The sequence below is a fragment of the Onthophagus taurus genome, chromosome 2 (assembly GCF_036711975.1).
Source record: "Onthophagus taurus isolate NC chromosome 2, IU_Otau_3.0, whole genome shotgun sequence".
NCBI classification, from domain to species: Eukaryota; Metazoa; Arthropoda; class Insecta; order Coleoptera; family Scarabaeidae; genus Onthophagus; species Onthophagus taurus.
The window spans coordinates 5,311,648-5,324,067 of NC_091967.1; the positions used below are offsets into that span (position 1 = coordinate 5,311,648).

The following is a 12,420-nucleotide window of genomic DNA, read 5'->3' on the forward strand; positions in this document are numbered from 1 at the left end:
TTTATTATATTTTTAATATATATTTTTTTTTTCAGCAACATCCACTAGATACACAATACTTCGATAAGACTTTTACGGTTGAAAAGGCGAAATTAACGCCGATAGAAAACAACATATTACAATCAATGGATCAAACTCAATTTCAAGGTTTTAGTTACACGAATCCGAACGCTACTGATAGATAAATATCTAGGTAAAAACGGTCGTAACGTTCCTATTTATTAACTTTATATAAAGAGTATTCTGTACCTGAACTTGAAACACATCAAAGAACTTTGCTAAAACTACTAATTAAAAAAGCGAGACCGTTTAAAGCTTTGTTTAAAGCTTTGTCGAAAGTTTAAAATGCTTCGTTTAAAAAAATTTTAATATTAATTTTAATATTTAGAATCTAGTCAATATATTTTAGTTTGTAAAATATAAGTTTTAATATAAGCAATACCTAATGATTATTTATATTTGTATGGTCATTATTGTAAGTTGGAATATGAATAAAATAAGGAATATTCAAGAGAACTAATTTCGTTATTGATCTCATTTTGATAAGTGCAAAACTCCAATTTTTTTTTAGCCGAACAAAATTACGAGTTAAAACCTGTCAAACTTTCAAGCCATTAATTTGTAACAATTTTTTTTAGTTTAAATATTCAATCCCAAATGGCGAAACAATCAATTCTCTATTTTTCTGTTGTTCCATCGGGGTTATCTAAAAATAAAACTTTTATAAACAATAACACTTTTTAAAACATTAAAATTAAAAAGTTACTCTGTTAGATGAAACAAAATTGATATTTCTTCTGTAAACCGTTCGATTTTTATCAAAACACTTCGGAACCAAGCTCATATCGTGCCCACCCCTCTTCCGTTTTAAATTCGCATCCCTTTGCACCCGTTTAAGCTCCTCCTTTTCCATTCTCAACATACACCAAGCTCGTATTACAAAGTAGTAAACGATTTCAACGGCTGAAAGTAAACTAAATCCGAGGAAAAGACCGGCTATCCCACCAAAAGATACCAAGAGATCCACCCAACCAAAAAGAACCTCTCTTTTGTATCTAACCATCGGCCATGAAACAAACTCTGTTTCTAATGAAGTCGATTCCCTAAACAATAACTATATATAAAGTTCGCCAAGAAGTCAGAAATACCTGTTTATCTTTTTGGTTTCTGAAATTTTGTTCATCCCGATTTTTTGTTGTAAGATAAAAATTAGTTTATGTTTAATAAATCTAGAATCTTTAAGCTTCAAATTAACATACATATCACATCATAATTCTTAAAAATACAGCTAGTTAAATTGAACGATCGGGATGAACATCAGAAACGTAAGTTCCATAGAGCCAAAAACAACAAGGTTTGCCGACTTGTTTCAGACACTGCATAATAAATATCAATAATACTTAATTAACATACAAATTTTCGTTAAATTTCTCCACTTCATAAACGGTATTTGAACACCCCAACAAACATAAACATTTATCAACGTTTTGGATATCGTCCGAATTTTCTTCAACGCATTTAAGTTGTTTTAATGTGCAATGTTTAAAGTGATTATCAATTCTCGGATAAAAATGAGGAACGCAATTGCAGAATTTCATCGAATTTCTCATTCTACACTCCCTCGTGCATGCGCTAAACGTGTAAATATGATCAATAAGTAATTTTTGTTCATCTTCAAACACGCAATGACGCTGTTTTGTTGTTAATTGCCTCGCGTCTTCTGTTGTGTAGGTTTGTTTAACTGAAAAAGAAATTTTGTCTACTTTTCCCGTCCATAAATGTTGCCGTTTAATTTCTAATCCGGGGACTTCATCCGAATTATGAATAAAAATTGGGATACTTGATGAATTCGTTGGTGGTTCTAAATTAAATTTTAATGACCATTTAATATCGGTTTCTTTAATGTATTTTTTGTCGAAATTAATAATTTTAGATCCATTTCTTAATATTAAAAAGAAAAGAAAAGTGCCAATTAATTGTGACGCAATATATTTTAAATGGCATTCGAAAAGTATTTACCGTTGAACATTCATTTCGTAGTGACGAGAGTTAAAGGTGTAGCAAAATCCAATTTCCGTAAAAATTGGAAAAAAACCATCGCAACAAACGTAACTTTCTGACTTCCAGATGCACTCTGTGAACACGTTCTCGCACGACTTCACGAACTAAACACTCAAAGAGGCGAGAAATTAAATTTACAACCTTTCATCGATTTATTTCCAATTGTAAGGTACATACTTGCATTGCAAAGTCTCTTAAATCCATCGAATCAGAAATAAAGATGTCACCCGTATAAAATTCATCATCAAACATTTTCAACTCGCTGTACGACGTTTTAATAAAGTTCGTAACAAAGTTAATAAATTTATCTTGATTTTCTTTCACTATTTCGTTACTGAAACGGTTTTTTTTGTTTTAGAAAAAAAATATAATGAAACTTTTGCTGTTTCGTACGTTTTAATGTAGTTCGTTATCGCTTCAATGTCGATTGGGGCACTTGGACAGACTGTTATAGCCGGAAAAGCTACTTCCCAATCATGAAAATCCGTATCTAGACCTGTTATAGTTGGATTCGTTTGAAATTTTTCCCACAAACTTACTATTATTATCGTTGCTGTTACCGCTGCAATTGCAACGCATAAAAACCATATTATCCTTAAATAAAATTATATATTAAAATTATATCCTAGAAAAGTAAACTACATTGTTGTGTTGTATTGATGAAAAACCATCGAATGTTACGTCTGGATGAAGAATTTAGTGACTTAAAGCGTATTTAGGACAGATTAGCACCCATACTCATTGATCTAAACACAACCTTGATAAAATCTGTCTCAATGATGAGATATGCAGATAACCTTAACATTTTTGGCAGATCAACGTAGTTGGTGAAGTGTCACAATTGGTGGATAACTTCGGCTACCTGGGTAGCAATGTATAACGCATGTCAGAGATACGTGCCGTAAAGAAAGTGTTTCGACAACCAGAAGAAAATATTTTCAAGATGTTAATGGTAACATTCGGGAATCGGAGCATGTTACAAAAAAACTTTTGGAACGAAAGTTGTAGCTAATTTTATTCTTAGCAATATTGTTCTCTTTGGTTTTTGCACTCAGATGCGTCAATATTGAGAAAAATACAAAAATATGAAACTTGGATGAATTTGTTGCTTTTTGAACTTGTTAATGATAACATTCAAGAAACGGAGCATATTACAAAAAGACTTTTGGAACGAAAGTTATAGCTAATTTTATTCTTAGCAATATTGTTCTCTTTGGTTTTTGCACTCAGATGCATCAATATTGAGAAAAATACAAAAATATGAAAATTGGATAAATTAGTTCCTTTTTTAAGTAGTTAATGATAAATGATAACATTCGGGAAACGGAGCATGTTACAAAAAAACTTTTGGAACGAAAGTTGTAGCTAATTTTATTCTTAGTAATATTGTTCTCTTGGGTTTTTGCACTCAGATGCGTCAATATTGAGAAAAATACAAAAATATGAAACTTGGATGAATTTGTTGCTTTTTGAACTTGTTAATGATAACATTCAGGAAACGGAGCATAATACAAAAAAACTTTTGGAACGAAAGTTGTAGCTAATTTTATTCTTAGCAAAATTGTTCTCTTTGGCTTTTACACTCAGATGCGTCAATATTGAGAAAAATACAAAAATATGAAAATTGGATAAATTTGTTCCTTTTTTAAGTAGTTAATGATAAATGATAACATTCGGGAAACGGAGCATGTTACAAAAAAACTTTTGGAACGAAAGTTGTAGCTAATTTTATTCTTAGCGATATTGTTCTCTTTGACTTTTGTACTCAACTGCGTCAATATCGGAAAAAATACAAAAATATGAAAATTGGATGAATTTGTTCCTTTAAGTTGTTAATGATAAATGATAACATTCGGGAAACGGAGCATGTTACAAAAAAACTTTTGAAACGAAAGTTGTAGCTAATTTTATTCTTAGCAATATTGTTCTCTTTGGTTTTTGCACTCAAATGCGTCAATATCGCAAAAAATACAAAAATATGAAACTTGGATGAATTTGTTGCTTTTTGAACTTGTTAATGATAACATTCAAGAAACGGAGCATATTACAAAAAAACTTTTGGAACGAAAGTTGTAGCTAATTTTATTCTTATCAATATTGTTCTCTTTGGTTTTTGCACTCAGATGCGTCAATATCGCAAAAAATACAAAAATATGAAAATTGGATGAATTTGTTCCTTTAAGTTGTTAATGATAAATGATAACATTCGGGAAACGGAGCATGTTACAAAAAAACTTTTGAAACGAAAGTTGTAGCTAATTTTATTCTTAGCAATATTGTTCTCTTTGGCTTTTGCACTCAGATGCGTCAATATTGAGAAAACTACAAATATATGAAAATTAGATAAATTTGTTGCTTTTTCAAGTTGTTAATGGCAATACTCGGGAAGCAGAGCATGTTAGAAAAAAACTTTTGGAACGATAGTTATAGCTAATTTTAATCTTATCAATATTGCTCTCTTGCAAAATAAAATAAAAGTAAAGATGAAAAAGAAGAAAGATTACAAGTATGTATGTAACGTTGAACTGAAAATGAATTTTTATCATTTTGAGCACGTCATAGTCATAAATGAGTTACTTTTAACCATTACAACGAACCTAAACGAAGTAAAAACCGCAACTTTATTACTTTAAATTCATTAATTTTAAACGAACCAACTCGCAATCTCTCATTTCCATAAACTTGTATTACCTTTCTGAAAGAGGCCGTCCTTTTTCTGTTAAATACTTAACGCCGTGCAACGTGCAATTCTGAAAGAATAACTTGGCCTGAACCGTCCAACTAGTCTCAAGTAATTTCATCGTCTTGCAAACACTCTTCGTTTTCTTTTTATTTCTTTTAACGGTTCCTGCTAGAACAGTATCCATTGTACTTTAGTTTAATTTTCTATTTCTCACTTTCACGGTGGTATAACTTGAGATTATCGCCTCTAAAACTCTCGACCCATCGTCCCCGGACTCTCAGATAAATTGTGTTACATAATCTTTTGAAATTTAACTACAGTGGACGTCCGAAATAAAAAGATAATTAAAAATTAATTCAAGGGTTTTTCTAGATTATTATTCAGTTACGCAACTTGTTAGTTTTTTTATTAGCGTTGTAATAACCGGGGTTAATTCGATTTTTCGCTTATGCCTCTGTTGTTGGGAAAACACAAAGGAATCAAATGTGTGAGCGCGAAGAGCTTATCGAATGGTGGGTGCGGTTATCGGCCCCTTTCCTTAGACTATTTTTGGGGTACTTTTCCTCGTTTAATCCCGAGTTCCAGTGAACCCACAAAGCTCAGCCAACTCTCTCACAGAGTCACGACCGATTATTTCTCCACGCGTCGTTCCAAGCTCAAGATTAATCTTGGTTTTAGTGGTCGTAAAGGTTCCTAAAAAATTTTAAAAAAATATATTGTGTGCTGATATAAAATTTATTAAGGAAATTAATCACCAATTAATTTTGTCAAAGTTTCCTCCATAAACTCTTTTCTAAACAAACGCAATTAGATTCGTGGCAATAACCGTCACGGACACCGTTCAAAAGCCTCGAAACTCAAGAATATATGGGAATTTAATTAACGCCCTCGGACGTTCCAACTTTAATCTCACGCTTCGTACTACTTTTTACAACACATTTTTTCCCCATTTTATGCAAGAACTCACAATCTAATTCGAAACCACACACAAAAAGAGTAATAAATGTTTCAGATAATGATATTTCAAACGCATCAATCCTATTGTAGGTTTTGTATAGAAATGAGGACGATAAAAAGACCATCGTGAGGGATGCTTTTATTCCACCCTTTAATGAAGCAATATGTAAACGAACGACTACAAAAGCACTATTATGTGGTATTACCTTGGACTGTATCAGTTACAATCTATTTTTTATGTTTTTTTTATCATTATAATCCCGTGGATAGGTAAATGTACAAAGAAAATTTATAAAGTTTATTACTCCAAAGAGTTATCCCTTTGCATCTTTGTAAACTGAACAGTTGCTTTGTTAACTTTGTAGCTCCAAGTTAGAAATCGTACGCATTTACACATTTGCGTTTAATTAACCGCGTAATAAAACGTTTCCTCGAGCGTAATTCGCATCATCAAAGCCTCTAAAGCTTCCCAACAAAGCACGACAAAGCTTTCAACTACCATCCTATTAATTTGCAAAAAAAATTAAAAATGGAACAACAATTCACGGTCGTTGTAGACATGAAAATACGACCGTAGTTGTCGATAACAGAGTTTTATTTTATCTTTGATTGAAAGCGAAAAATTTCAATTTTTCTCATCACAATGCACCTATTTACACTTCACCGGGTACAAAATTTAATATAAAAATGATTCGAGGGAACGACAGCAACCTGAGGGTTTAGGAGCCTCTTGTATACCCTCGCCAACGATCGAACTCCAGCGAAAGAGTTCGCACCAATTTTCAATTCAAAATAATTGCGTTGGTAAGGTGAAGTTGGAGTTTAAAGTCCGAATAGTTAACTAAATGCTACATTCTAGTTAACAATAACTATTTTATTTATCTACTAATTAGCTTCATTCTTATTTTGATTCAAATCTAATAAAGTAGACTTTGCAGAATAGTAAGTCTATGAAGAACTAAAAGTTATAGATTGATCAAAACCAATCGTAGATTTCGATGATGTCATTTCCATCCTTTAAAATATCGTATTTCAAGAACCATTAGAGATGTAATGACGAAATTAATACCATTTTAAAGCAAATTTAATACAAATTCAATGTGCCATAAATAATTTCTTAATTTCCATAAACATTGTTGTTACGATTTTTTAAATCCAACTCTGTATGTTTGTTATAAGTAGAAATATAAATTTTAAAAAATCGTATCTCAAGAACGAATCGAGATATCATCATGAAATAAAGAACATTTTAAAGCAAATTTGATGAAGATTTAATGTACCATAAATAATTTCTTAATTATCATAAACATCGTTGTTATGATTTTTTAAGTCCAACACTGCTTGTTTAATTGTTGTAGATATAAAATATAAATTTTAAAAGGTTGTATCTCAAAAACTAATTGAGATATCGTCATGAAATAAAGAACATTTTAAAGCAAATTTGATGAAGATTTAATGTGCCATAAATAATTTCTTAATTATTATAAACATCGTTGTTATGATTTTTTAAATCCAACACTGCTTGTTTAATTATTGTAAATATGAAATATAAATTTTAAAAAGTTGTATCTCAAAAACTAATTGAGATATCATCATGAAATAAAGAACATTTTAAAGCAAATTTGATGAAGATTTAATGTGCCATAAATAATTTCTTCATTACCATAAACATCGTTGTTATGATTTTTTAAATCCAACACTGCATGTTTAATTGTTGTAGATATAAAATATAAATTTTAAAAGGTTGTATCTCAAAAACTTATTGAGATATCGTCATGAAATAAGGAACATTTTAAAGCAAATTTGATGCTGATTTAATGTGCCATAAATAATTTCTTCATTACCATAAACATCGTTGTTATATTTTTTTAAATCCAACACTGCATGTATAATTGTTGTAGATGTAGAAGATAAATTTTAAAAAATCGTATCTCAAAAACTAATTGAGATATCATCATGAAATAAAGAACATTTTAAAGCAAATTTGATGAAGATTTAATGTGCCAAAAATAATTTCTTCATTACCATAAACATCGTTGTTATGATTTTTTAAATCCAACACTGCTTGTTTAATTGTTGTAAATATGAAATATAAATTTTAAAAAGTTGTATCTCAAAAACTAATTGAGATATCATCATGAAATAAAGAACATTTTAAAGCAAATTTGATGAAGATTTAATTTGCCATAAATAATTTCTTAATTACCATAAACATCGTTGCTATGATTTTTTAAATCCAACACTGCATGTTTAATTGTTGTAGATATAAAATATAAATTTTAAAAGGTTGTATCTCAAAAACTAATTGAGATATCGTCATGAAATAAAGAACATTTTAAAGCAAATTTTATGAAGATTTAATGTGCCATAAATAATTTCTTAATTACCATAAACATCGTTGTTATGATTTTTTAAATCCAACACTGCATGTTTAATTGTTGTAAATATGAAATATAAATTTTAAAAAGTTGTATCTCAAAAACTAATTGAGATATCGCCATGAAATAAGGAACATTTTAAAGCAAATTTGATGAAGATTTAATGTGCCATAAATAATTTCTTAATTACCATAAACATCGTTGTTATGATTTTTTAAATCCAACACTGCATGTTTAATTGTTGTAGATATAAAATATAAATTTTAAAAAATTGTATCTCAAAAACTAATTGAGATATCATCATGAAATAAAGAACATTTTAAAGCAAATTTGATGAAGATTTAATGTGCCATAAATAATTTCTTAATTACCATAAACATCGTTGTTATAACTTTTTAAATCCAACACTGCATGTTTAATTGTTGTAAATATGAAATATAAATTTTAAAAAGTTGTATCTCAAAAACTAATTGAGGTATCATCATGAAATAAAGAACATTTTAAAGCAAACTTTATGAAGATTTAATGTGCCATAAATAATTTCTTAATTACCATAAACATCGTTGTTATGATTTTTTAAATCCAACACTGCATGTTTAATTGTTGTAAATATGAAATATAAATTTTAAAAAGTTGTATCTCAAAAACTAATTGAGGTATCATCATGAAATAAAGAACATTTTAAAGCAAATTTGATGAAGATTTAATGTGCCATAAATAATTTCTTAATTATCATAAACATCGTTGTTATGATTTTTTAAATCCAACACTGCATGTTTAATTGTTGTAGATATAAAATATAAATTTTAAAAGGTTGTATCTCAAAAACTAATTGAGATATCGTCATGAAATAAGGAACATTTTAAAGCAAATTTAATGAAGATTTAATGTGCCATAAATAATTTCTTAATTATCATAAACATCGTTGTTATGATTTTTTAAATCCAACTCTGCATGTTTGTTATAGATATAAAAGATAAATTTTAAAAAATCGTATCTCAAGAACGAATTGAGATATCCTCACGAAATAAAGAACATTTTAAAGCAAATTTGATGAAGATTTAATGTGCCATAAATAATTTCTGAATTACCATAAACATCGTTGTTATGATTTTTTAAATCCAACACTGCTTGTTTAATTATTGTAAATATGAAATATAAATTTTAAAAAGTTGTATCTCAAAAACTAATTGAGATATCATCATGAAATAAAGAACATTTTAAAGCAAATTTGATGAAGATTTAATGTGCCATAAATAATTTCTTCATTACCATAAACATCGTTGTTATGATTTTTTAAATCCAACACTGCATGTTTAATTGTTGTAGATATAAAATATAAATTTTAAAAAGTTGTATCTCAAAAACTAATTGAGATATCGTCATGAAATAAGGAACATTTTAAAGCAAATTTGATGCTGATTTAATGTGCCATAAATAATTTCTTCATTACCATAAACATCGTTGTTATATTTTTTTAAATCCAACACTGCATGTATAATTGTTGTAGATGTAAAAGATAAATTTTAAAAAATCGTATCTCAAAAACTAATTGAGATATCATCATGAAATAAAGAACATTTTAAAGCAAATTTGATGAAGATTTAATGTGCCATAAATAATTTCTTAATTATCATAAACATCGTTGTTATGATTTTTTAAATCCAACACTGCATGTTTAATTGTTGTAGATATAAAATATAAATTTTAAAAGGTTGTATCTCAAAAACTAATTGAGATATCGTCATGAAATAAGGAACATTTTAAAGCAAATTTGATGCTGATTTAATGTGCCATAAATAATTTCTTCATTACCATAAACATCGTTGTTATATTTTTTTAAATCCAACACTGCATGTATAATTGTTGTAGATGTAAAAGATAAATTTTAAAAAATCGTATCTCAAAAACTAATTGAGATATCATCATGAAATAAAGAACATTTTAAAGCAAATTTGATCAAGATTTAATGTGCCATAAATAATTTCTTAATTATCATAAACATCGTTGTTATGATTTTTTAAATCCAACACTGCATGTTTAATTGTTGTAGATATAAAATATAAATTTTAAAAAGTTGTATCTCAAAAACTAATTGAGATATCGCCATGAAATAAAGAACATTTTAAAGCAAATTTGATACTGATTTAATGTGCCATAAATAATTTCTTCATTACCATAAACATCGTTGTTATATTTTTTTAAATCCAACACTGCATGTATAATTGTTGTAGATGTAAAAGATAAATTTTAAAAAATCGTATCTCAAAAACTAATTGAGATATCATCATGAAATAAAGAACATTTTAAAGCAAATTTGATGAAGATTTAATGTGCCATAAATAATTTCTTAATTTCCATAAACATCGTTGTTATGATTTTTTACACCTAACTTGGTTCGACGAATTTGTACTGTAAAATAAACTTAATGATAATTCCGTCTTAAGTTGAGTTGTAATTATGGTTTAACCATTTATGTTTTAATTTTAATAATAAATTAACTAGTAGGAAACGTTGGTAACAGTGCCGTTTTACGACTTTACGACTCGGATAAGTCATAACAAAAAGGGAACCCCGAGCAGGAAGGAACAATTTTGCACCGGAACAAGAAGTAATTTTGCTCAAATAAATTTTCTTAAGGTAGACAAAGGATATTACGCGAATTTTCGTACCTAGTGGAAACGACAGAGGCGGAGACAATTCGTTTGGCTCTTAGTTTTAAGAAAACTAAAAGAGGAAATATTAGAGCGAGATAGAAAAAAAAAGTTTTTAGTTCAGAAGGAAAATTTACAGATGTATTTTCCGTTCGCGGAAAAGTACGCTCGTAAAAATTTTCGTGTTCGCCGGAAGTGTGTGCTTAACCTACTAATGTGTCGTCGTCGTCGCTTCTTTAAACGTTCAAACCGCACCGGAAGTTTTTAAATTGCTCCATAAAAGGGCGAGGTAAGCGATTATCAATTGGCGAAGGGCTTAAAACTCAGTTAAATCGAGAACAACATTTTTCAAGGGAATTTCCCCCACATCGAAACAACTTAATATAAACTATAAAATGTCGAATTGGCCGCGTTTAAAACGCGGCTATTGTACCCGAGGTAATTGTAAATATTAAAATCGAACTCTATTTTTGAAAAATCCATTAGATAACATTTTTGTATATTACTGTTTGCGCAAAACAAATAAAAGCTTCGTTCATTTAGTAATTTAAAAAAATGGGCAAACATAAAAATATCCAGTGTTTAACTAGTAAATTCATATCAACAATTAAAAAAATTTTAATTACAACGTACAGATTTGGTTATGAAACTTTGTGTGCTATATATCATCAAAAACTGTCAATACTTAAAAAAACTAATAATATCAAAAAGCGCCAAACAATGTGGGAGCGTGACAAAATGAAAAGTGACCCAATATTAATGTCAAAAGTGAGAAAAAGCTCAACCTTTCCCTGGGTCTATCCACTCTCTTCTAGTCTCTGTCCACTTCGAAAAGTATTTCCAATTTCTGCCGAATTCTGCATCAACGTCTATAATTCACTACACTAGGTCAAATAGGTCAATGTCAAAAAGTGTGAAAATGTGTTTAGAAGTATTTAAATGTGTCAAATAGTGTCTAAAACTGTCAACAATAAAAGCCTATCAATAATGCATACCAAACGATGTCAGTAAGTGGCAAAATGTGTTAAAAACTATTGTAAGGTGTTAAAATCTACCAAAAGTTATCCATAAAAAAAGTTTTAAATAGATCGATTTCAAAAACGATTTAATGAAAGAAGAAAAATTTTTCCTCTAGATAAATCTCGCCGGAGTAATTTTTTTAATTGGTCTATAAGATCATAATTCTCTGCTAGATTTTGTGTATGAAATTTCACATGACTGAGGTGTTTGGCAAAACCACTCCTTATAGAAAAGCAGCACTCTACTTTTATTTTTTAAGCAACTATTACTATAAATATAAGCAACACACAATACATTAATCTGAGTCCAGTGAGAAGTTAGATGTGTTCTTATTCGCGCAGATTGAGCTACTGCGCAATGACAATTCTTTTTAAAGATTAATTTCGTTACAACACTAAAGAACTATTATTAAAACATAAAATATAAAACTAAAATTTGGCGAATTTAACACAAGGTGTTTCAAAAGATTGTAAGACGTCTGTTGGGAACGTCACAAAGCCTCGAATAACTCAGTTTCTATTTTAATATCGTTGACTAAGCGCCTTTATGAATAAGGGAACGCGTGCGAAGTAATTCTATTTCATCTGATTCAATCGAAAAATCTGCGGATTTCCGACCGGAATTCTTCACGTGACGCCTTTCTCGCGTTTTTCGTTGAATTTTTTAT

The 12,420-nt window shown here is 29.1% G+C and overlaps 2 protein-coding genes across 6 annotated transcripts in view; one reads left to right on the forward strand and one right to left on the reverse strand.

The window, feature by feature from the left end:
* The window catches only part of LOC111427436 (Protein kinase C delta), a 29,674-nt gene extending 29,158 nt beyond the window's left edge, over positions 1 to 516 (forward strand). For all 5 annotated transcript variants that reach the window (XM_023062583.2, XM_023062584.2, XM_023062580.2 and 2 more), the window contains one exon: positions 36 to 516. In XM_023062583.2, coding sequence (XP_022918351.1) covers positions 36 to 185 — 150 coding nt within the window. In that variant the 3' untranslated portion in view covers positions 186 to 516. The remainder of the gene's footprint in view (positions 1 to 35) is intronic.
* Positions 504 to 6,578, reverse strand: LOC111427089 (pickpocket 23). Its single transcript, XM_071194645.1, has 7 exons — positions 4,753 to 6,578; positions 2,386 to 2,655; positions 2,239 to 2,323; positions 2,020 to 2,165; positions 1,414 to 1,941; positions 767 to 1,103; positions 504 to 706 (listed from the first exon to the last, which is right to left on the reverse strand). Exons 1-7 carry the CDS (start codon positions 4,926 to 4,928, stop codon positions 635 to 637), a joined length of 1,614 nt encoding a protein of 537 aa, XP_071050746.1. The 5' UTR covers positions 4,929 to 6,578; the 3' UTR covers positions 504 to 634.
* Between the last annotated feature and the right edge of the window lie 5,842 nt (positions 6,579 to 12,420).

What these genes read in the sequence shown, in the direction of transcription:
- LOC111427089 (XM_071194645.1), bottom strand. Translation starts at nt 4,928, where the DNA reads ATGGATACTGTTCTAGCAGGAACCGTTAAAAGAAATAAAAAGAAAACG. An exon ending in TAAGAGACTTTGCAATGCAA is followed by an intron (nt 2,166 to 2,238) that starts GTATGTACCTTA and finishes TTGAGTGTTTAG; the next exon opens with TTCGTGAAGTCGTGCGAGAA. An exon ending in ATTTTGTTTCATCTAACAGA is followed by an intron (nt 707 to 766) that starts GTAACTTTTTAA and finishes TTTTATTTTTAG; the next exon opens with ATAACCCCGATGGAACAACA.